Source organism: Camellia sinensis, chromosome 5 (genome assembly GCF_055761805.1).
Source record: "Camellia sinensis isolate YWXY chromosome 5, ASM5576180v1, whole genome shotgun sequence".
In the NCBI taxonomy this organism is placed as follows: domain Eukaryota; kingdom Viridiplantae; phylum Streptophyta; class Magnoliopsida; order Ericales; family Theaceae; genus Camellia; species Camellia sinensis.
Genome location: NC_138965.1, coordinates 45009516 through 45035429, shown reverse-complemented (window position 1 = coordinate 45035429; position 25914 = coordinate 45009516). Strand labels below are relative to the sequence as shown.

Here is a 25914-nt window from a genome sequence, read left to right as displayed (position 1 = left end):
AGTAATTCTAAGCTAATAACCAGAATAAGAGCGCATAACGTTTTCAAAACTCGATATCATGGTTAGTAGAGGCCAATCTTTGATCGGGCGAGCGGGGGTGCTCACGAAGTGACCTTCCCCAATCGTACCCAAGTTCCCGAGCCGAGGCAACTTTGGTGATGACGGACACGTGGCCTTAGGCACGAGTCAAGGTTTCCTAAATTTTCTAAAACAAAATATTTAGCTGGCGACTCTGTATCTGGAAAAACAGTCTATGTTTGGCACTTCTTTCAAAAAATCTGTTTTCAAAACTGATTTGCCGGATTTGGACTCTTTGATAATTCATCGGTCTTGCATTACACTCTGTGAGATTAGATACAGGACCGTGACTTTGAGTCCTGAGCTGTAGTGAGCCCAATGAACAAAACGGGGGATTTCCTCCCGGGACGTTCGGGGACGTCTACAGGGTTGTTGTTGTTTGTTTTGCATCTCATTTTGTATGTAAATATTTTAATTTGTAAGGGGTTGTACAATTTATCAAGAGGTTTTTGAATTTATCAAAAATTAGTAAAATTATCAAAACTAGTTTTGTACTTATGGCCTTGAATTTTATTAATGGATTAGTTCTGTGTGTGTTTCGTCGTTTGTGAAGAATTGCCTTGAATTTGACGAGTAAAAATTGGTTTGAATGACACCTAGGTAAACATTACCTAAGGGGTATACAGTTTTAATGGCATGTTTTAATGGATAGATGTTTGGCTAAGAGCCCATAATTGTAAATTCCAAGTATTGGAATCATCACATCCAGCATGTTTTAGTGGTAATTTTGAGAAATCAAAGTGTTGGTGAATGGCTGAGCTCTGTCTGGCTGAGACTTTTTGTAACTTAGCCTGGCTGAGCTCTTCAGGCTCAGTCATTTGGCTAGGATTTGGAGGGTTCAGTCTGGTTAAGGCTTTGCTTGACTCAGACTGGTTGAGCTCCTCAGGCTCAGTCTGGCGGAGGCTTTGTTTGACTTAGACTAGCTGAGCTTTTCAGGCTCAGTCTGGCTGAGGCTTTGCTTGACCCAGATTGGCTGAGCCTTTTAGGCTCGGTCTAGCTTTGACGATGTAAGGTCCTTCCCACTTAGCTGCTAGTTTGCCCTCGGTTGGGTTTTTAGTGGCAAGGTTTGCTTCTTGCAAGACTAGATCTCCCACTGTGAATTCCCTTGGTCGGACTTTGCGATTATAGTGCTATCTTAGTTTCTGTTGGAAGGAGGCCAGTCGGACGGCGGCTGTTTCTCATAGTTCCTCTATAAGGTCCAGGTCAACCATCCAAAATTCGTCGTTCAGCTGTGGATCGAGATTGATGACCCTAGGCGTCGGTAGGTTGACTTCTACGGGAATGATTGCCTCAGCTTCGTAAGTTAGGTGAAAAGAGGTCACCCCAGTTGGAGTTCTGACTGTCGTTCGATAGGCCTAGAGGACATTCGGCAACTCTTTTGCCCAAAGTCCCTTGGTGGCCTCCAACTTTGGCCTGACGATTTTCAGCAGAAAGCGATTGGTGACTTCTACCTGGGCGTTAGCTTGAGGATGGCTAGGGAAAGAAAAGCAAGGCTTGATGTTGAGCTCATCACAGAATTCTCTGAATTTGGCGTTATCAAACTGTTTGCCATTGTCAGAGACGATGGCTTGAAGAGACCCGAAGCGGCTCACAATAGACTGCCAAATGAACCTAGTGGTATTCCGCTCGGTGATCTTGGCAAGGGGCTCTGCTTCTACCCACTTGGTGAAGTAATCAATGGCTATCACTGCAAACTTTACTTGGCCTCGGCCGGTCAACAAGAGGCCTACGAGATTTATGCCCCACTTGGCGAATGGATAAGGATTGCTAAGCGTGATCAATTCTGTTGGAGGGGCATGGGAGATGTTGGCGAAACGCTGGCATTTGCCACACTTAAGTACAAAGTCGATGGCGTCTTGGTTGAGCGTGGGCCAAAAGTAACCCGTGCGAAGGATTTTATGAGCTAAAGACCTCTCCCCGAGGTGGTTACCGCAAACTCCTTCATGTATTTCTCGCATCACGTAGATGGCTTGATTGGTATTGAGGCATCTGAGGTATGGCCGTGAGAATCCCCTTTTATACAAGATGCCACCAATAAGGACATAATTTGAAGACTGAGCCCTGACCTTGGCAGCCTCCTGCCTATCCGTAGGTAGTATTCCCTGTTCTAAGAATGTAATAATGTCTTGGGCCCATGGGATAGGCTCGTCTTGGAGCAGATGAATCTCTTGGTGGGCTGGTAAGACTGCTGGATGGGTCAGGTATTCAATTAGGATGCCGTGGCTGGGGTTAGATTGATCTACAGAGGCTAACTGTTCCATTTCATTAGCTTGGGAGTTCTTCGAGCTGGGGACATGTGTGATGTGAAAGCTATTAAAGAGGCGCGCAAGGAGAAGAGCGCTGTCCTTGTACGATCGCATTGCTGCCTCTATTACGGCAAACTCGTTTGTTATCTGTTCGACCACCAATCGAGAATCACTGAACACTCGGAGATGGTTAATCCTAATATCACGAGCTAGCCGGAGACCAGTGATCAGGGCCTCATACTCGGCCTCCTTGTTACTGGTTGCAAATAGGAAACATAAGACACATTTGAAGGATTTGACCTCTGGGGTAGTGACGATCAAGTTAACTCCACTACCCTCCTTGCAGGATAAACCGTCAACACGAAGAGTCTAGGAATAGGGGTCTTTTGTATCAGGAGTAACACGTGCTGGTAGAAGGGATGTGTTTGGAATGAGATTGGCGAACTCCAAGATAAAATCTGTAATAGCTTGGCCTTTGATAGTTGTTCGGGGTTGGTAAGAGATCTCATATTGGCTTAATTCGACAGACCATTACATTAGTTGGCCTGACAGCTCTGGCTGTTGCATGATTTTCTTTAAGGGTTGGTTAGTGAGGACCACTACGGAGTGGGCTTGAAATTAGGGCCGGATGCGTTCGGAGGTGATGGCCAGAGCTAGGGCCATCTTCTCCAATAAAGGATAATTCTGTTCGGTACCTCGAAGGGCACGACTGATGTAATAAATCGGGCACTGCACTGAGGCGTCCTCCTTGACAAGGGCAGCGCTGACTGTGGTATGGGAGACAGCTAAGTAAAGAAAGAGGGTTTCTCCTAGAATTGGTTGAAAAAGGAGCGGAGGGTGTGTCATGCACTGTTTCAGTTATTGTAATGCCTCCTCGGACTCGGTATTCCGGTCGAAAGAGTTTCTGAGCACCTTGAAGAATGGAAAGCACTTGTTAGTGGCCCTTGATATGAAGCGATTGAGGGTGGAGACCCTGCCTGTGAGCCGCTGAACCTCCTTTATCGTTCTGGGAGACTGCATTTCGATTAGGGCCTTAATCTTTTATGGGTTGGTTTCGATGCCCCTGTGGCTGACCATAAATCCTAAAAACTTACCAGACCCAACGCTGAAGGTAAACTTCTGCTGATTCAGTTTCATCTTATACTTGCGCAGGGTCTGGAAGATCTCTCGTAGGTTTGTTAAGTGATTAGAGGAGAGTTTGCTTTTGACGAGCATGTCATTGACGTAGACCTCTATATTCCGACCTATCTGGTTTTTGAAAATGGCATTGACCAAGCGTTAATCAATGGCTCCCGCATTCTTCAAGCCGAATGACATCACACGGTAATGATAAGTCCCTCTATCAGTAATGAACGAGGCGTGTTCCTAATTTTTCGCGTGCATTAAGATCTGATTATAGCCTGAAAAAGCATGCATGAAGCTAAGCATCTGATATCCTGCAGTTGCATCGACCAATAGGTCTATCCTGGGAAGTGGGTAGCAATCTTTTGGGCAAGTATGGCTGAGGTTGGAGTAGTCAACGCACAGTCGCCACTTGCCGTTGTTTTTGCGGACTAAGACCACATTGGATAACTATCTGGGATAGTTTACATTTCTGATGAACTGGGCTTTCAGCAGTTTGTCCACCTCAGTGGCGATGAGATTGTTGCACTCCGGATGGAAGATGCGCTATTTCTAGTGGAACGGTCAGAACTAGGGTTCGATATGGAGGCGATGAGTGATGAAAGAAGGGTCGATACCTGGTATGTCTGAATGAGTCCAAGAAAAGACATCATTGTGCTCGGCTAAGAAAGTCGTGAGGTCAGTTTTGGCTTGGGATAACAATTGATTGCCGATCTTAGCCGTCTTCGTTGAATCGGTGGGATCGATGGAGACTTCGACTAGTTTCTTCACGGGTTCCCCTCTAACGAGCTCCTCCTTATCCCTGACATCGGGGCCTTCGATGATCATAGCCTCCTTTATTTGGACCTCTTTAAATGAGGCAACATAACATTCTCTGGCCATTGTCTGTTCACCTTTCATTGTGCCAACCCCCTGATCAGTAAGAAATTTCATGGCCAAATGGTATGTGGATGTTATGGCTTGGAGGGCGTTGAGAGTTGTACGTCTAAGTATAAGATTATAGGCGGATGGGCAGTTGACGACGAGAAAAGTAAGGAGTTTGGTGGACTGTCGTGGATATTCCCCGATGGAACCTATAGAGGTCACCCGATCCCCAGTGAAACCGATCAAAGGGGTTTGTACCGGTGACAACTTTTCTTCTCCAACCTTGAGTTGTCGGTAGGCGTTGAAGAAGATGATGTCTAAGGAGCTACCATTATTGACAAGAATTCGCCTGACTTTGTAGTTAGATAAGAGAGTGGAGATGAATAGGGGGTCATTGTGAGGGTAGCGAATGCCTGTGCAATCTGTCTCCGTAAAGGTGATTCAGACCATTGCTTGGGTTACTTGTGGGGTCGGTCCACCGTCGTAACTTCCTTATTAGAGCCTTGTCTGATTTTTCTGAGCGCAGTTCACTGTGTTGATTGAGATGGTCCATCGCACGCAAGCCCTCCAGCAATGACTCTGATCTCGCCTAATAGAGGGGCAAGACCATCTTGTGCTCGGGGTGGTTGGTGAGGCCAGTTGTCATTTTGCCTTTGTTGTGCTAGTTATTGGGAGGAGTGTAGCGGCGGTTGTGCCTTGGGGGTTCGGTTCGAGGGCGTTGCTAGGGACGAGATGTTGTGAATCTATTGAGACATCATTGGCGAATCAAATCCTTAACTTAATCCTTAAGGTTGACACATTCCTCAGTGTTATGGCCATGGTCCTGATGGAAATGGAAATACTTGGATTGATCTCGCTGAGTGAGGGGAGGCCTTAATGGTTGGGGCCATTTCAGGTTATAGTCACGTTGGATTTGGTTCAAAACTTGCTCCATAGGGGTATTGAGAGGGATGTATCGTTCAAACCAACCGGGTGGACGGGTGGGAGCCGGTCGGTCTGAATACTGAGGGGTCGGTATGTATAATGCGTGGACCTGGGCTCGGGTTCTTTTCTTTTGTCCTTGGATGGTGGGGTTTTTGTCGTGGAGTCTTGGCGGACGACTAAAGAGTCTTCGGTGTTCCTGTATTTGTGGGCTTTATCGAGAAAGGTGGCCATGGCGGACTGGGGGTTTTTGGAAAGGGAGAAAAGGAAATTTGACAGGCGTAAGCCGACCATGAAGGTTGTGAGAATGACTTTGTCATCATTTTCCTCCACTTGCAAGGCCTCGGTATTGAAACGGGTGACAAAGCTGCGCAGTGACTCGCTTTCATCTGTCGGATGTTGAGCAGTTGAGTTGTATGATGCCGTTGTCTCTAAGCACCGATGAAATGACTCAAGAAGGATTCACCGAGTTGGTGAAAGAAAGTAACAGAGTTTAGGGGAAGCTAGCTAAACCAAAGTCGCACCGACCCCTTCAATGTGACAGGAAAAATGCAGCATATGATTTCGTCCGGAAAGGCATAGAGGATCATGAGTGTTCGATATGCTTCCACGTGGTTGACAAGATCGGTGGTACCATCGAAGGTGTCAATCGATGACATTTTGAATTTAGGGGGCATAGCTTTATCTCTGATGAAGGTGGTACAAGAAGAGTTGACGATAGAAGAAGGTTTGTGCTGCATGTTATATATGACGCCTTATAGCTGCAGCTTTGTGGCCTGCAGTTCTGCATCCCAGATGGTGGCATTGTCTCCACAATCATAAATCGGGAGTTGAACACTGCTAGGTTCTCCTTTATGATAGACAACAGTGTGAGGTGGTGAAGGGTGGTTATGGAAAAGTAGTGGTCTTTCTTGACAGACCTGCTAGCCAAGAAGGGGTACGAGCAGATCCTCAAGATTCGAAGGTTGAGGCTGCAGGACGAAGAGGGGAAATATGTCGTGGGACATATGGTGATGGTGGGATTGTTCCGGGTTTGGGGGAACTGCTTATGGTGGTGGAGGGGGGACAGGTAAATCCCACTGGAGCAAAGCGTTGATCAGGGCTTGGTTTTGTTCAGTTAACCAGTTGATGCTGTTAGTGAGTTCGGCGAAGTACGGAGGTAGGTTATATAGGTTGGAGGACTCGGCTTCAGGGTTACCAGCATTGTATTTTGAAGCCATAGATTTTGTCGTAACCATCCACTCTGACGTAGGAAATGGGTGATGGCGGAGCTTCCTCCGGTGACAGTGAGCACAACTGTCTACCAGGAGAGTTCCCACAGACGACACTAGCTGATGATGTAGTAGCTTCAGTAGGAGATGGGCTAGACTAATCCACACTTCTAGCGAATCTACTGACCTCGAAGTCCTTGAAACGTACCTGCAAAAAGGTCTAAAGGGGGAAGTGTTCCCCTGACGGACACTCCGACGACTAAGTTAGGTTAGGATAGATTGATTTGAGAGAGAGAGTAACAAGGGATAGAAAAACTTAACCTCTAACGTTCCTCAGAAGCTTTCTTATGTCCTTCGTTCATCATTTCCTTGTCCATTCTAAGCTGTTTCATCGGCCGAAAGTCTAAGGCCTAGCTGACCTCGTTCATGGTGAGTCTGTTTCCTCCGGCGTGAAGAGGTTGTTGCATTTAATGCTACGAGGGCCTCATTAAATGGTTGGTATGTGGGTGCAATAACTTTGTAGGATTTTTGTCTGCTTACGTGGTTGGTTTCCTACCTGACAAGTGTTTGATTGTTATTGGTTCTGAGCCAGCATTGGCTTTTTGAAGTTGCTAGGCTTATTGGGCTTTGACACCTAGGTTGTGAGTTGGACCCTAAACCGTGAGCTGGGCCCTCCTTGGGTGCCCATCAGTATCATATATATAATTAAATCATAAATTAAACTAAACACCCTAATTCATTACCATAAAATTACCTTATTTAATAGTATTTTAAATTAAACATACACATATACATATATAAATTATAAATTAATCTAATAGCCTTAATTTATTATCATAAAATCACTTTAATTAATTTTTATTTTTTAACTTAATTTCTTATTTAATAACATTTTAATTGTATATACAAATACCTATCTTTTTTGTTTTGTTTTGTTTTGTTTTGTTTTGTTTTTTTTTTGGATATGTTTAACTATGTTTTTACTCTATTTTGTAGTTTGTGAGGAACATTGCAATATCTACTATTAGTTGCCTTTCTTTTTTTAATTTTTATTTTTATGATTTGATTTTATGGTAATATATGTGTTTAGATTAATTTATGGTTTAATTATATAAGATCTTTAAAAAAAAAGTTCACCAAAAAAATAAAAATAAAATTGTGAAGCGAATAAAAATATATTTTTTAAGATTTTAAATTAAAATATACATGTTATGATGCTATTGGTTCTTTCTACTCATTAAAATTAATATATATATATATATATATAATTACTTTCCTTTCAAAGACCAATATGGATTTTTTTTGAATTCATATATAATTTTTTTCTAAATTATGAAAGTATTAGAATTATGTGGATTTTTATATAACAAAAATGAATTTTAATTATTAATTATCACGACAACCATTTTAATGGGATTAAATGGAAAATATCTTTTTAGTAGGATGTAGTTAGCATGATATTATATTAGTGAAAAACTTTACAATACTAAAAGAAAAGCTCATAAACATTTCCATAAATTAAAAATATTATTATTTCTACATCCCATTGGAATGATATTTCTCAAAATTTAAAAATAAAAATCTCATTTATTTAAGTGGTGAAATATTATACAATCAATGATAAGTCATATATAAACTTAAAATTTAAATCTTTCTCGGTATTTTTCTTTTTCAATTTAAGCGATTGTTATGCACACAATATAAAATGCAGTAGACAAATAATTCACCTAATACATGCAAATTTATTCATTAAATCTATCACTTAAATCATTATAACTCCTTAATAAGACCAATTATAAAGTAATAATTTTATAATGTTGATAGTAGAATTTGGTTAGGGAATGAAGGCACTAATGAAAATGTTTGATGATGGGGCAAGCAAAATTAGAGAAGGGAAAGTTAAAAGTGGCTAGGAGTGGGGTGAGAAGGTGATTAGGAGATGTGATGTCTCAAGTCTTGGACCCAACTCGGTTATGCCTTTCAGACTATTTGTTTTGGTTTTGGTGTCTAGAGCGTAGTGTGACGTATTAGTGTTTGGCAATTCGAACTTGTTTGATATTCTTGACGTTCTTTTGAGAGAGAATTTTTTATTTACGGGCGTAGGGATGGAATTGGGAGATGGTGGAATGCCTTGGAAAAGTTTTTGGTCACTAAGTGGGTCCTGCATATGTGGCAGGTGGGCCTGCACGTGTGGATTGTGGAAGCACTACGTGCGACGATGGGAGACAGCAGTTGAATTCCTATAAAGGGAACTGCACGTGCAGCCAGTAGCTCCACATGTGCAAGACTCCATGTTTTCTGTCTCGATTTTTGGACCAAAACTCTCAAATCTGATCCCCTCTCTCTTATTTCCTTCATCACTTTTTTCTTTTCTTTCTCTTTCTAAATTCTTTTTCTCTCATCTTTCTCTATCCAACACCCCAAACCCTTGCATTTCTTCCAATCCAACAAGATCCACCAACATTTTGCTGTTAGTTCTTAAAGCCAAAATGGAGAGCTCGTCGATGGCTACTTAGTGCCAGGTGGAGATCAAATTCCAACGCCATCAATTTTGGGAAGGGGGGGTTTGCTCTTTTTTAGCTTTTGTGATGATAATTTTCTTGTTTCTCTTCAATACACTCTCATAGATAGATATGTGGTATTTTATATTACATGAAAAACTTGATTTTTGGTAAGAGATTTTGAAAATCATGTAGATAAAAGTTAGGGTTTCGAATTAAAGGGTTTAAACTCATGTTTTATTGTTGATTATGAAAGTTTTATGCTAACAGAACATGTTTAAGGAGATTAAAGTAAAAACTCCTAATTTTTAGATTGATATCCATGAAAAATGAGAATAATTGATGATTGTATAATTATTGAGCCATGTTGCTTATTGTGATTTAGAAAGGTTATATGAGTAAAGATAGAAATAACGGTTGACATGAATTTCGTTTATATCGTAATTGTTAACAAGTGAAATTATTGGGATTAATTATAGAAATTATATGAGATTATGAATGATGTGGGCCGAAAGCTACCACATGTAGTCCACTTAAGTTACATTTATATTCTTGAAATATGATTATTTGGCAGATATGATGCGTTTCGTGTACATGTATAGGTTTGGTGAGCAACATGCAATTTCAAGCTAAAAGTGGCACACAAGAAGATCCTTCGCTTGAGCAACAAAAGTTCACTGCCCCGCTAGCCCACTGCACATATGGCCAGCCACCAACACACGTGCGGTCCACTACTGCTCGAGCAGCCAAGGTGGGCGCATGAACTGCCAACCTTTAGTGCATGTGCAAGATTTTCAAGTTGTAACATCTGTACTCTTAGGACTAGTGGGATTGCTTTGGGCTCTCTTATTACTATAATTAGAGCCTCTTTGATAGGCATTAGAGTATTGATTGGGATGGTATCATAATGGTATAGTAAGATTAAACCAAAAACATTGATTTGGATAATTGTTTTATGAATGATCTATACTCTTTTATTTTTTTTCTCTCTTCACACTTTGAATTTGGATGTGAGGCTAGAGCCATTGAAAATCTTGTTTCCAGGCTTCAATTTAGACTCAAGAACGACCTAAAACAGAGTCCAAATGAGGAAGTTATGCTTGTTTGAAATTTGAGTATCTATGTTGGATGCAAGTCTGCTCAAGTGAATTTTTGACTGCTCGAGCAGTCTGTTCAAGTTACAGCGATTCTAGGAGATTTCTTGCACCGCTCACATGGTGACCGCTCGAGCAATGTGTTCGAAATTGACACTTTAAAATCTCCATTTTTGGCCAAATCTTGTCACTTTTTCTCTCTCTCTTTTCTCTCCCTCTCCTTCATATCTGAAACCCTATCCTTCTAACCTTGATTTCTTCTACTTTTATCAAAGTTCCATTCTAGATTTTGCAAGATAAGCCAAAAAGGAAGTGAAGACCAACATATCTACCGATTGAATCGTTTTACCTTCAAAGTTCTTTTTGGATATTCATCTTCTTGTCTCCATTCTTGAGGTAGGGGTACTCTAAACTTAGTATATTTAAGATTTGAGATGTATATGTGGTATTTTCTTAATTATATGTATGTATGAGATGACCGTGTTGATTAAATGAGTTTTGATGCATAAAAAAAGGTTCTACCCAAAATTTTGAAATATTTTGAATAATTATGGATGATAAAGATTCTTGATAAAAAGTTTTGTTCTAAACAAACTAGAGAGGGAAGTGCCCTAAATTCTTTCAAACCCTAGTTTTGAAATTTGTTCTAAAAATGGTGTTTTGTTTAATTGGACCTGGAATCATGAAATTTGGTTGATGTTTAGTAAGGATGTGTATGAATATTGATTTTGAGTTACTTTGGAATTTATTATCGTAAGAAAGGAAATTGGTTAATGTTGAGATTGTGGAAATTGAAAATCTTTTTGATATTTTTGGTTATGTTAATTCCTTATTGAAACATTGAATGAATCATAGGTAAATTGAAATATTTACATATTCATATATGATGTTGCATTATTCATGAATTTCGTTACATGATTATTACAATCTCTTGGATTTTTGAAAAATGTTGAAAGGGGGTAAATAGTGGATAAGACTAGGTAGTTGAGTCGGGTTTTGGAAATGTGATGAGTATTGTATTGGTACCTGTGCGGGGAGTTAAGGTCCCCAATTGCGTTGTCTTGAGCTTATCACCGAATGAATGTGAGAAAATATTTTTGGGTGTCCACTGGTCATGTAGTATTAATAATCGGTAAAAGTGAAAAAATTATTGATTTTGGGTGCCCATTGCCCTGTCGTATTAATAGTTGATAAATGTAGAGATAATTTCAGTATAAAAAAAAAAATATATATATATATATATAGTTTTGCGATTCTTTCTTGGAACATCATTGCGCATTTACTACCCCATTTTTTGATGACGTGTTTTCTATGGAAATTGTTTTGAACATCATTGATTTTTTAAAAAGGAGAAAAGCATGGATTTTATTATGGCACATGCATAGCATGATCATATGCATTTCAATCATTCATATTCTCTATTAATAGTATTCCTACTGGGCATTAGCTCACTGTAAATCTACCAAAACTTTCAGGACTAAATGGTGTGACTCCGTCCAAGTGACAAGGCGGTGAAGATTTTTTTGAATGGAGCATGTGGGCTCATTGGATATTATTTGTTAAAGCTCAAGAGCTAATATATTTTTGGATTAAATGTCCACCCTTCTTGTGTAATCAAGGGGTTGCCCTTGAAACTTGTACACCATTACGGCATCTTTACTTTTGATTTTTCTAATTTGTGAACTATAATTTGTATTTGAGCACAAGATGTAATAGTTTAATATAGTTCAATGAGAACAAGCTTAAAATAAGGAAAAGACAATATTTTCCTTAAAGCATTTTCTTATGAGAAATGGATTTATTTGATAGTAATCGATGAATATTTAATAAAGTTGATTATATAAAAGTTCATAAATTTAGGGGCGTTACACAACTCAATTTCTAAGAATAAAAGGAAGAAAAAAAAAAAAAGGTTCTCCAAGGGTTCTGATTTTTGGGAGTTAAAACAAGGAGGCTACAAGGGTTTTGGAGAGAGGACTTGTACTTGGAGCTTGATCATCAATGGAGGCCACCATCTCCATGTCTTTCATCTCGTTTTCTCCCACCTTCATAAGTGGTTGAGCATCTCACTTAGGGTTTTGATGAAACCCTAGAAAAGTAACCGATTTTTGTAATCTTTGATGGTTACACTTGTGATGTTTTGATTGGAATAGTTGTAAAACTTTTGAGTTCAATTGAATGTTCTTCTATCTTTGCTCTTTATTTGACTTCTATGATTGACGAATGAATGTTTTACTCTATTTTTCATTATTGTTGTATTTGGAACTTGTAACACTTTGTACTTCTTGAACTCTTGGAATTGCTTTTGAAACTTTTATTGTTGTACTTAGAGCCTCTTTGGTTCATTTTGGAATATTGATTGAGGTGGTAACATAATGGTAAAGTAAGATTAAACCAAAAACATTGATTCGAATAATTATCTCATGAGTAATCTTCATTCTTTTGCCCTTTTCTCTTTCCACACTTTTAATTTGGATGTGAGGCTAGAACCATTGGAAACATTATTTCTAGGGCTTCGATTTGGACACAAGAACGACCTAAAACGGAGTCCGGACGAGAGAGTTATGCCTATTTGAAATCTGAGTATCTGTGATTGAAGCAAGTCCGCTCGAGCGAACTTTTGACCGCTAAAGCGGTTTGTGTGAATTTCAGAGATTCTGGGAGCTTCTTTTCACCGCTCGAGTGGTATGGTCGAAATCAGGCACTATAAAATGAGTTTTTGGTCCAAATTCTTCATTCTTTATTCCTCTCTGTAGACGCGTCTCGAGGGCTTTCATGCTACAGTTCGGACTCAAATTGTCATGCTTCTGAATCTAGTCTCGCAAAGTGCAATGCAAGATCGATAAATCACCAAAGAGTCCAAATCCGACAAATCGTTTTGGAAAACTGATTTTTAAGAAAGAAGTGCCAAACATGGACTGCTTTGCCAGATACAGAGTTGCCACCTAAATATTTTATTTTGGGAAAATTTAGGAAACCCTGACTCGTTGCCTAAAGCCACGTGTCCGTCATCACCAAAGTTGCCTCGGCTTGGGAACTTGGGTACGATTGGGGAAGGTCAGCTATGAGCACCCCCACTCGTCCGATCAAAGATCGGCCACTACTAAACATGATATATTGTTTTTGAAAACACATTTGTTCTTTTTCCGGGTAATTAGCTAGAATTACTATGTGATATGCACAGCAAACAAGTATAGACTAGATCGCCTAATTTGGAACAAAGCATCGCATATCCGTTTTGTTTGGAAAATGGTTTGAAGTTTGCTACTCGCAAGTAGACTAAAATGCAGATTTCAATGAATTGTTCCAATTCAAGCAATCCAACCTTCACCCACAGGCATTCAGGCAGTTTATATCACATAAGCAATTAGCCTCATGGCAATCATGTTTTCATGGCAATCAATAACACACATGCAATATGCTAAAGCATAAAACACTCACCGAGTACTCCGAGCCAAAACAAAGAACTAGTTAGAAATCAATGCATGATCCTAGTTCATGTTAAGATGGCTAATGCAACACATGCAAAATGCAATTAGAAATAGGCTCGGCTATTCTAAGATGACATATGAGATGCGATAATTAATACATATATTCAACTTGGAATTGAAATACGATGCAGTTAGTATGATGCGCCGAGCTCGGTGCATGCTATGTAGATGAATGATGCAAACATGCGAGAATAAGTATGCTAATTGAAAATGACCTAGAACTAATCATCAAAAGCAGGTAAGTAAAAGGGAGAAAGACGTGGGGTTGGAAGACATGCACACACGCACGCACACTTATTACAAAATATGCCCTCTCGACGGAGGGTCCGAATAAATAATACATGCCAACTAATTAACTAACTAACAAGTTAATTAATTATTACATAACCGAATGAATAACTAACTACAACTAATTATTACAAAACTTTAACTAATTAACAAATTAATTAATTAACTACAAATGAAAAGCAACAAACAATGCTGCTCCGGCTCTATTTAAAGAAGGAGAGTATGCATGCTCGCATTCGGTTTCTCACCTCGAAACACCTTCCGGTTGCTCTTTTGAGGCTTCGCTGGCAAGGTGTCTTCCAGTGCTTGTTGCTGAAACTTACCAAAACACTGTTGGGGAATGCACCAGTGGCCTGCCAGCCATGAGGAGCCTCTGCCGACCATACTGCCAGCCAACAATGCACACTGCCGGTCAATGATGAGGGTCTATCGGCCAACAATGAGAGGGTGCCGGCCACTGGTGTGCTGTGACACTAAGCTGCAACAAAGCACAAAATAAAGGAAAGGGAGGGTCTCCCAAGGGTATGTACGCACTATGCCACCTCCATATCATCTTGAAACATCAAGGGAGCGGCATAATCAGATCCATGACCATCAATCACGCATCCCGATGCATGATGGCCAAAGATCCAACTTGTGTAAATCAATATGAAATGAATGCACAAATAAACACATAAAGCCTAAAACTCTATCATGGATCATTAAGAGCGTCGGCGACCGAGAATTGAGACACGTTTCATCACTTGAAGTATGAAACGCCCCTAGTTCCTCATGCTCGGATTAACACTTAATCCAAACAACAATGCAACATAAGCATGACAAACATGTGACTCAAACAAGCAAACATGCAATGCAATATGAACAACCTAACAAGGCTAATGGCATGCAACAACATGTGATATAACAAGTATGCAACAACATGCAAAAGATGGACTTAAACCAATGTGGGCAGACCTCAGCCATGCCCAAATCAGTGGCCAAAAGGTGCTGAATTGATGGTACAAAATGCTAGACAAGCATGCATGCCAATGGGCCCAAGAATTAAGGCATAAAGATGCAACTCTTAAGCACACTTAAGGAGTGAAAAGCATGCAAGTATGACAATACTACATGCTCTGAAATGATGTTAGGAATGATGCCAAATCACACACATAACACAAACATGGCATGCATGAAGCTCAAAAGCTAAAACTAGCAAAGGGACTTAAGCCATGGCCATACAAAAAAAACCCCAAAGGGCTAAGGGAACCTAAAACAGTCCCAAGGCAAGTCCAAACAAGGCCAAAAACAAGCTCGAAACTAGCCAACACAAGCTAGAACACAAGGCAAAAAACATGGAGCATGCAAGGCTACAAAAGAGACAATGCACTACACCTATTGAAACCAAACATGGCATGACTTGGACAGCATAAAACAGAGTTACATCATGGTATAACAAGACCAAAAATGCACTAATATGATGACCCAAATGCCTAGGCTTAATGGCATGCACAATGATCCATTCATGAGGCATAAAGAGCCAAGGCTCCAAGGCATTAAAAGCATGTCAAATGCAAGTGTATGACCACATTTCATGGACTGAAATAATATTTAGAATGATAAAAAAGCATGCAAACATCACATGTATGGCATGGTAGGGGCCTCAAAACCTAAGGCTAGCCTGAGCATTTACACTATAGCTATACAAAACAAAAGTGATATGGCCATGGCAGCCCAAAATAGTCCTAGAACAGCCCAAAATAAGAATAAAATCATGCTGGAGCAAAGCCAAAATATGCTAGAATGATGAGTCAAAACATCATGTACATAAAGCTAGTAAGCAAGATTTGTTCTACAAGTATATGGAGCATGCAAAGGATGACCAAAACAGCTATGGATAGAGTCATGGCATGGCAAAACATCCCCAAAAACATGCTGAAATGGACTCAACATAAGCTAAGATAACATGCTAAAGCAAGAAGCATACAAAGCTAGTTTATGAGTTTTATACTACAAGTGTATTATACATGCATGGAGTGACAAAACCAACCCAAAAAAGATTGAAGACTTGGTAAAACATCACCAAAAATCTATTGAAATGGACTCAACAAAAGCTAGGCAAACATGCTACTTTGATGAGCTACAAATGGGATTACACTACACATACAAGATGCATGCAAAACGTGACCAAACCAGCCATGGACAGAGCCAAGGAAGGTCCTAAAAGTCACAAAAAAGGGCCTGAACCAAGCCTCAAAAATACAGAGAGGCATGCTCATTTGGAAGGCCAAAAATGCAAGCAAACAAAAACCAAAAGAGAGGGGGTCACCCCCTCTAATTTGAGACCTCAAAACCACATACCTACCACTGAAAATCCATTGGATTTCAGTGGCTAAATGGCCAAACCAAGAATACCTCGAAGGTCCTAAGGCATGGCCCAAAACAAGGCCAAACAAGGCAAATAAGAGGGTTGTACACCCCTAACACCAAAAAGACCTTAAACAAACTTCAAAAGCACTTAAATACAAGACTTTTTTCAGTTGAAATCAAGGCCTAAAACAATATGCAAGGAGGTCCAAAATGAGATATAAAAAAGTGCTAAAAAAAAGGAAAAGTACTCACCCTTGAAGACCAACTTCGAAACCAGCAACCTCAGGGGCCAAAAACTCATTTTCAGAGCTCAAGTAACCTTCCCAAGAACCTCAGTCCAATGGTGGTGGTGTATCTTTATGTGTTGTAGTGTAAAAGTGCAAGAAAAATGGACTAAACCACAACAATAGAGAGAGAGAGAGTAAGAAATATATATATAGAGAGAGAGCTATATCTCTTCTAAAATGGCTGAACCTCTGCTAAAGAGAGAGGGCCTCTTCTTATGTGGAGGGAAAACAATACAAAGCTTCTTCAAGAAGCTTGGCAAGAGCTTCATCCCTTCATACACGTGTATGGAGGAGAGATGAAAGGATTTCAGCTGGCTTAAAAGATCTGGAGTGAAACCTGCTGAGACAGGGGTGCTGCCGGCCATCAGTGGTGGTCGGCAGTGGCTCATTGATGGCCGGCAGCAACAAGGTGAAGGCCGGCAGGCCCAAAAGGGGGCCAGCAGTGCACTAAGAAACACATTCTGAAAGGACCAAGTCATGGTCCAAGAATGGGGCAGAAAGGATACAGGGTTTGGAAAGCTCAAACCTGTGACGTTCCGCCGCGAAAGTCGAATACCCGATGAGCAATCGAACTAGTTGTTGGGTGTACCTGCAAGCACAACCAAGTCTTGAGGACGGTCAAAAATGGGGTGTCTACACTCTCTTCAACCCCTCTCTTCTATATCCGAAACCCTAGCCCTCAAAACTTTGATTTCATCCATTTTTCACAAACAATCTACCATGGATCTTGCATTAAAGATGAAGAACAAGTGAAGATCAATGTTTTGGACTGATTGGATTTTGGATTTTTGAAAGAATCCTTTTGATCTAGCTTCTCTACTCTCACCTTGGAGGTAGGAATACATTTACCTTTGTATATTTATATTTTGGTTTAAATGTGTGTAAATCTTAGAGTGTGTTGAACTATTGAGATGGATGCGATATATATATATATATATATATATGTATAGATTGTGTTTGTTAATAATTGATTTAGAAGGATGTAGGCAATAATCCATGATTATGGATGAAATTATGTCTATTATTGATGATTATTGTTGTTGATGATGAAAATTAGTCTCTATTCATGAAAGGGAGAAAACCTCTAATTTTCTACAAATCTTAGTTTTGAAACTTGTTCAATAAAGAGGGTTTTGCTCAGCTGATCTTTAAAACATGAAATTGGGCATGTTTAGCCTCTGTTTGGGAAGAGGCTTTTTGGGCTTTTTTGGCTAAAATAGTCACAAAAAACAAAATAGGCTTTTTAGCCCAATAAGACAAAATATCACATTCAACCCATAATCATTACATTCTTTCTCTCACAAAAAAGTCAAAAAAGCTAAAAAAGCCAAAAACCATTCCCAAACCAGGCTTTTTAGCCCTACGCTAAAATAGCCGAAAAAGCCAAAAAGCTAACCCACTTCCTTTATTCAACTTTGAGAAAATATAAATTATTGGATTGTTGTGAATTGAAATCATCCTAGGGAAAATTGAAAACTTTAAATTCATGCATCACATACATTACTTCATTCTTCTTGTGATATTAAATGGTATGAATGGTTGGAAGAGTTAAAAATGGGGTTTTGCCCAATTAGCCTTTAGAACCTAAAATTTAGTGTATTTACTTGAATTTGATGTTGAAAGGTTAGACTTTGAGATTGTTTGTGTTGTGATGAAAATATTGATATTTTGAAACATGTTTGAGGTGCTTAATTGCTCGGTTCGTGTGAGGACGACAAATGTGGGGTTGTGTTTGAGGTGCCCACTTGCCCGGTCCACGTGAGGGTGGCGAATGTGGGGATGTTGTGAGGTGTCCACTAAACGGTTTGTGTGAGGACGACAAAAGTGGAAAGGTTTGAGGCGTCCACATGTCATCTGTGTGAGGACGGAAAAAGTGGAAGGTTTGAGGCATCCACATATCATCCGTGTGAGGACGGAAAAAGTGTGGAGGTTAATTGTAATTTGCATTTGTAAAATGAAGTTAAAAATACAATGAACTCTTGGGCATAAATTGTTGGTCATGCATATTTAAATCAAATGTTTATATACTTGGTTAAAGTTATTCTTTATTGGGCAATTGTTTATTCCTATTTTACTAACATTTCAGGCAATGAAGAGCCCCAAAACCCGTTCATGAAGAAGAAGAAGAAAATGATATTTCTTTTGTTTTTATTGTAAAACCCTAATCTATTGTGGACTGGAAGTTGTATGAAACTACGAAACTCTTTTCTTTCTTTTTTTTTCATTTTTAGTTATGTAATTTTTTCTAACCCATGAAACATAGATATGCATTTCGAAATTGGTTTGTAAGCAAAATCTATGGTTCAATGAGAAAGAGAACGATTTGAATTGAAATGTGTTATGTATATGTGAAGAATGTACTTTTAACTATTCAATGTAACTTATTTTGTGTGGGGTGTTATATGAACCTTATGGTTGGAAGGATATTATATTCGGAGATATATTGTCATTTATTTAACATCGGGGATGGTTTATTGTAAATTTTATTTCAAGGTGTTATAGAACGTGAGACATGCTATGTTATGACTAGTCAGATTGTGCTAGGAATCCTAGTTTAGAGTGGACAATTCGTACCGATTGAGATAGTGCGTACTCGCACTTCAAACGCAACATTATCTTTCTCCCAAATTCCTGACTTGTAGTTGAGGAATTGGCTTGTCCCAATTAAGCATTCATGTGCTTCTTAGGTTATAAATTCGGGTATTAAACTAGTGGTGGATTTGAACCCCTAAGTTTCCAATTCCAATTAATTCATTATCATTTTATTGTTCTTTCAATTAGGGTTTCATAATTACTTTTGAAAACAAACTATCAATTATCAACTAAACTAGTTAAGAAATTAATATTTAGAATAACTTTCAAATACACAATAGTCCTTATGGATACGATACTTGTACTCGCTATGTACACCACTTTAATAGAGTTTGAGATGATTGGTTTGTGACTACCAATGATTTTTGATATAAATCTAGACGATATTGATAACATTGAAGTTGTGGAAACCTTATGGGAATTATGTTGTTAAATTATGGAAAAGTATAACTTGACAACATTCATGATCATATATATCCATGTGATGCTTTTGTTAAGAAAAATTGGGATTCCTAGTGGACATTAGAGTTTATTCCATGTTGCTGACCACTTTTTCAGGTACGAAGCTGGAGGAATTGTTCAAGACTAAGCAGTCTTTTTAATTGTTGGCCACAAGGCCTATTACTTGTAGATGGAATGCCAATTTGTTGTAAAGAGGGTTGATCTTTTATATTTCATTCATTTTGTTTTATTTCCTCAATGTAAGCCTAAGGGCAATTGTAAATTATTGTATTTGATGTTTCATCATAGTATATACACGAGAGAGAACCTCAATTATTTATTTATTTTATCTTGCTTCTGCATTTATTATTATAGAAATGAAATTTAATAAAAGAATTGGTAATAATTCAGGTAATAAAATTTAGGGCGTTACATGAGAGGTTACAAGTTAGGAAAATTTAGTTAAAACCCTTCATTGGGCCCCTTTTTGGTGAAAAGGGCAACTCCAAAAATTTCTCCTTCATAAACTCCTTAACAATAGGCGCACATTTGATAAACATTTGATAAAGGACAAAGAAATATGTTTATATTTTTTTTGGACAATTGTGCTATGACACCCCCGATCCATAATTAGCCCATAATTCATGATTAAGAATGCTAATTAAGTTTTAAGAATGAGCTTATGTGTTATGTTATATGGTATTTGTGTTCTATCTGTCAGAATTTCTACTTTGGGATGAAAGTTGAAGGCTTTATCGGCATCCGAACATGAAATTAACTAAGTCAATGTGCTTTTTGGGATTTTTAGAATATTATGGTAAGTTTAATTAGAATTTGATTCGGAATCAAATAATTAGAATAAATGGATTAAGCTTGAGTTAGATTACTTAACCTTAATTACACTTAAAGAGATAACACTAATCAAGCCTATAAAAGGCATGTATGAGCTTATGACAACACATTTCTATCATCTTTTGAGGGCAAAATGTGAGAGAGAGAGAGAGAGAGAGAGAGAGAGAGAGAGAGAGAGAGATTGAGATCAAAGAAAAGAGAATTGAGGAAGACTTGGTGAGATTAGAAGGAATGTGGAAGAATTGGCTTGGAGACTCAAAGAACCGACCATCTAGAATCCAATTGAAGAGTCTAGGTAAGAATTCAACTCTCATTTTGAGAAAGGAAGCTAACTTACATGTGAATTCATGAGAATTTAGAGATATACACTTGAATTGAACTAAGAGTGATGGAATTTGAGTCAAATCATGCATGCATGCATAATTCACCAAGTTTTGAGTTTGGATTTCAACAAATACTCACATGCATGGTGTTCTTTATGCTCAAGTTTGTGAATTCAACATGTTCTTACACCTTTCACTCTATGAATCCATGTTTTAAAAGTTTTGAATTCATATCATTAGATGCATATGATTATATATAAAGTTTCAACTTGGTTTTGAAGAATTGACAAGCTTTTGGGCCTTGATTTTGCAAAATGATCTTCAATTCCTGATGTTATATGAGTTTCTAAGAGTTTTCTTAAGTTTTGGCCCAAATGATGAGTTTTGATGCTTTGAAGTTGAGTTTTGGTGTTGAAGTTGAAATTTGGAAATTCCAGAATTTGGTTACATCACTAGAGCGACCAAACCGTTACTCGAGTTGCAAAGATTGATGGTTGGCTAGAGCGACCACCATTTATTTTCAATCTTGGCTTGAATAACCAAGAAGTTGGCTCGAGCATGAAATGAGAGCTCCCAGTACTTTTGCAGACTTTGTAGACCGCTCGAGCGACCAAAGCTTCGCTTGAGCAAACTGCCTTGTATTCTGAAAAATTTGCAAGTGTTTCTAAGTGCATAATTGCATCCACATTCCATCTTAGGCATTCTTAAGCCATGGTTTAAGTTATAATAATGAGGATAAGGGTTAGAAACACACCTAGAAAGAAATGAAATAAGACAAGTGTTTACAGAGCATGTGTTTCAATGTGTATATGTCATGTGTTTGTGTAGGTCACGTGCTACCGTCTGTCTGATTCGTCTGCTCTGCTTCTGGAGCTATCTGTAAGTAACAACCTTGTAAAGATATGTTCAATTATAAGTATTTTCTGACGGATATGATAAACTCTGTTTTCTGAAATGATGTTTTCTCTATAGATGAATGATTGTCTAATTTCTGAAATGTATCATAGCATCCTTGGCATCATGTGAATCTGTTATATGTTACCTGGTACTAGGGATCTCTGTGGGTTCCATTTATAGAACAATCTATGAAACCTATATGGTTATCTGTTACGATTGTACACAATCATCTATCTAATATGAATCTTTATGACCAATCTGATCTGTTAGCGCTAATGGATGTACCACATATAGCTGTTTACAAATCTGAATATGTATATGAATTTATTTCTGATATAAATTTTGATTTCTGAATCTGTTATGGACATCATTCATAAAACTTTTACTCTGTTGTTATTCACTAGGCTCTAGCTCATTATTTATATTATGTATATAGCTAACTAGGCACGTGACCAGGCACGTGACCAGGCTTGAGACTTCCAGTCTGGATCTGTTTGTGTTAGCCAACTAGTGTGCCTCTTGAGGAGATTCCTGAAAGGCTTTTGTAAACCATGTGAACATATCTTAAGTTTGTTTTATTTTATTTTGTTTATTTTGTATGTAGGGTTAAGTCTTTTTTGTTTGTCTGTACTGGTGATGACGCAAGTATACAATCATAATATATGTAAATATAAAGTTAAATTTTCTGTCCCATACAAGTCTGCACAGCTCTATGGACGTCGTATATATGTTATTTGCTTCTGCTAGTCCCTTATTTTGCTAATCTATTTTAGAGGCCTTCGGTAATCTTAGGATTATTAGCCGGTTACAATGCTAAACCTATAGGGGTGGGTTTGGCTCGTGACATGTGTCCTTTCATATATATCTGATCAAATCTCTCTCAGTGGTATTGTCGTTCCTTTCCTATCATAGATTTCTTTCATCGATCGTTTTCCATACTGTTCTTAATCGTGAGTTTGCAGAGCTTCATTGAGTTTCATAGCATAAGAGCTTCATTGAATTGCAGAGTATGAGAGTTTCATCGAGTATGCAGAGCTTCATTTGATCATTGTTCGAGTCAGAGTTGGATTTTCATTCAATCACTTCATTCGATCAGTGTTCGTGTTTGAGTTGGAGCTTCGTCTTTTTTTTTTTCGAACTTAGAGTTTGAGTTTCGTTCAATTGTCGTTTGATTGTTGATAATATGTAATCAACAATCAAATAGAGATTGAGCTGTCATTTATTAGATTAATTTTACTTTGATTTGCTTTGATAATATATGTCAATCGTTTTGTTTTACTAATACTTTGTTTAAAAATGACATTAAAATTTTACTTTGATTTGATATAATAATTTTTAATTTGTCATTTATTTGTTGATACTATGTTTTACATTATCAGTAAAAAATTACTCTGTTAAAGTTATTATTTTATTTTACTCTCCTAAAGTTATGTTTTTGTAATTGTTTATTAATAGTTATAGTGACTATGGTGTTTGGTGATGATGATGGTGTTTTAATATTTGTAAGTTAACATTTTATAGTAAAATTTACTGTGAATCAAAGTAACATTTTGTTGTGAAACAGAGTAAGATTTTATTGTTAACGTTAATTTCGATAGTAGAAATTCTCTTATTTTTTTAAAGAATTTGTTAGTCAATCTGGATATTGTTTGATAAATTTTGATGAGAAGATTTTTAAAATATTAATTTTATTAAAAAGCGACATTTAGATCAAAAGTTATATCATTTTAAAATTTTAAATATTAAATTACTCACTAAAGATATTTTGATAATAGTGGTATGTGATGGATTTTTCAAGAAATTTTTTTTTATGCTTTCTTTAATGCATTAAAGTTTTATTACTGTATAAGGAAATTTTGAACAAATTTCTCTAAAAGTTATGAGAGCATTGAGGGAAGGGAGTCAATTATAATTATGAAAACTTCATTGATAGAATCCATTATATTTTCTATAATTTATTCTATATTTTTTTTTTCACTATAATTTATATCAATTGCACTACAAATTTGTTAGTAATACATACAATAAAATATTAAATCAAGAAAATCATTTACAAATATTGATGTGAATATTTTACATCTCTTGAATAATGCAATGAAAATTTTGCAGGTTAATTTTAATTTCTATATTTGAACTATTATAAAATTGTCTATTTAGTTCCTAACTATTGATTGAGTCTATCAAGTTTTTAAAGTATATATAAATCAAAGTCTACTTAGTTCTTAATTATCGATTGAATCTATTAAGTTTAAAAAATATTTATTTAAAGCTTATTTAGTCTCTGTAGGTATTACAAAAATAAAATGTAAATCCATAAATATGATAAATTAGTAAAAAAAACTCTACCTAGTTAACATTTTATTCTAGAAATTTTTTTTTTTTTTAAAAAAAAAGTATTTTGTTTCGTTGTGTGTTTAAATTGATATTAAAGCCTGGTTTTTCAGTTTTGCCAATAAAATTATATGAGTATTATATATGTTGAAGAAGTAGAATCAGATGACTTAAATAATAGCTCTTCGCTACAAAATAATAATAATAGAATAAAAAAATGCATTAATTAAGTTACTAAAAGAATATAACAAGAAATTTAAAAATAACCAATTAAAAATTATAAACGAAATTTGACATATAAAACTATATAAAGATGACAAGTAGTTATTCTAGAAGATAAGTAAGAAAATAGTATAAATAGTTACTTTTATTCTTATAAAGAAAATTTACCAGAAGAATTGGTGCCCACATTTTCAAAACATAACAGAAATTTAGAGTTTTTCTAAAATAACGTTTTAACTATGTAAGGTTTTTTTTTTACCAATTTATAATATCTATAGGTTTATATTTTATTTTTGTTATCTTTTAGAGATTAAATATATTTAAATTAAATATTTTAAGAACTTAGTAAATACAATTGATAGTCTAAGAATTGAGTAAATAATTTAATAATAGAACGTCAAATAAATTCAAATCTGCAATTATAACTGTATTAGATTGGATCTCAGTCCGATTGGGATCTAGGAGAGGGTGAGGTAGTGATTAAGTGATGGGGAATTATATGATAATACCTGGTATCTCATGGGATATAAATGTATTGATGTTGGCAATTTACAGACAAACGCCCTGTTTTGTGATTCTTATGCGCAAGCCATGTGAATCGACGGCTCCAAAGTAGGATTGGCAACGAATCAAGGCGGGGCTAGAGATTACACTTCTTGTCTCCGATCTTTGAAGGTACAAAATTTTTTGTCCCCACCCTTGATTCTTGACGGAGAACCCATCACCCCTCCCCCTTCCCCCGCCCTCGCCCCTAACGGGGATTGGGTTTCCCCGACTACGGAAAATTCCCAACCTTTTTTTTTTTGTTTTGAAAACTGCTTTGAAGCTCTATGGAGGATCTTTCTGGAAACCCTTGAGCTCTTTCAAGATCTGACCAAGCTGCTTTGAAGCCATGACCAAACTGCTTTAACACAGATCTAACACAAATCATCATCACTTCATTAACAATAGATCTAACATAGATCTCACAGATCTGAGCTCAAATATAATATATATATATATATATATGTATATAACACAGAGAAAAAGAGAGGGATAAAGAGAGATGGAAAGATAGAGGAGAGAGAGAGAGAGATGGGGGGAAGCTCCAGATATGGGGCGGAGGAAGATGGCGGAGGAGTCAGTAGAAAAGTGGCGTTGTGAATGGACGAGGGCCATGAGGTCCATGGAGGCTTTCTTCTCTCTCTCTGTCTCTCTCTCTTTCTTCCTCATTTTTCTCACGCAAAGCTCTCTCTCTCTCTCATTGCCAAAAATGGCAATCAGAGCATTGTCGCCGTCGTCAAGACAGTGATCTAAGGTGAGAGAGTGAAATCGGTGAGATATCAGAGAGAGAGTAGAGGGAAAAGAGAGAGAGAGAGAGAGAGAGAGAGAGAGGGGTATATAATAGAAGGGTATATATATGAATGGATAGAGGGGTATAATAGTAATTTCAGTTCAGGAAAACGGGGACAGCGATGGGCCGGGCCTGAGACTGGGCAACGTATCACCATCCCCGGCCCAAAAATTGTTGGGGATTCATTTTCAAATACCATCCTTGGCCCGTCAGGGGTATTTTTCGGGAAAAAACCATTCTAATTGGGGTCGGGAGATCGGGTTCTCGTCGGGTCGAGTTCAAATTGCCATCCCTACTCCAAAGGCAGTTTGTGCATTCTTGTTTGAGCAGCATAAAATAATAGGATAAATTACATTTTGCCTTTTTTATGTTGGGTTATTTTTTTACTTGAATTTTTTATTTTTTTTTATTTTGACCCTTCATATTTTAATTTTTTTTAATTTACTCCTAAAATTAGATAAAAAAATATCA

General features: G+C 37.6%; 1 protein-coding gene and 1 long non-coding RNA gene across 2 annotated transcripts; one reads left to right on the top strand and one right to left on the bottom strand.

Annotated features, from left to right (window-relative positions):
- Positions 1 to 1433: 1433 nt before the first annotated feature.
- On the bottom strand, positions 1434 to 3461 carry LOC145791381 (uncharacterized). The gene is made up of 2 exons (XM_082871734.1): positions 3399 to 3461; positions 1434 to 2693 (listed from the first exon to the last, which is right to left on the bottom strand). The coding sequence occupies exons 1-2, from the start codon at positions 3459 to 3461 to the stop codon at positions 1434 to 1436; spliced, it is 1323 nt and encodes a 440-aa protein (XP_082727860.1).
- A 5104-nt stretch (positions 3462 to 8565) lies between these two features.
- On the top strand, positions 8566 to 9920 carry LOC145790599 (uncharacterized). The gene is made up of 2 exons (XR_014329458.1): positions 8566 to 8964; positions 9546 to 9920. It is a non-coding gene; the product is annotated as an uncharacterized LOC145790599 (long non-coding RNA).
- The last annotated feature ends 15994 nt before the right edge of the window (positions 9921 to 25914 follow it).

What these genes read in the sequence shown, in the direction of transcription:
- LOC145791381 (XM_082871734.1), bottom strand. Translation starts at nt 3,461, where the DNA reads ATGAAACTGAATCAGCAGAAGTTTACCTTCAGCGTTGGGTCTGGTAAG. An exon ending in GTAAGTTTTTAGGATTTATG is followed by an intron (nt 2,694 to 3,398) that starts GTCAGCCACAGG and finishes CCCTATTCCTAG; the next exon opens with ACTCTTCGTGTTGACGGTTT.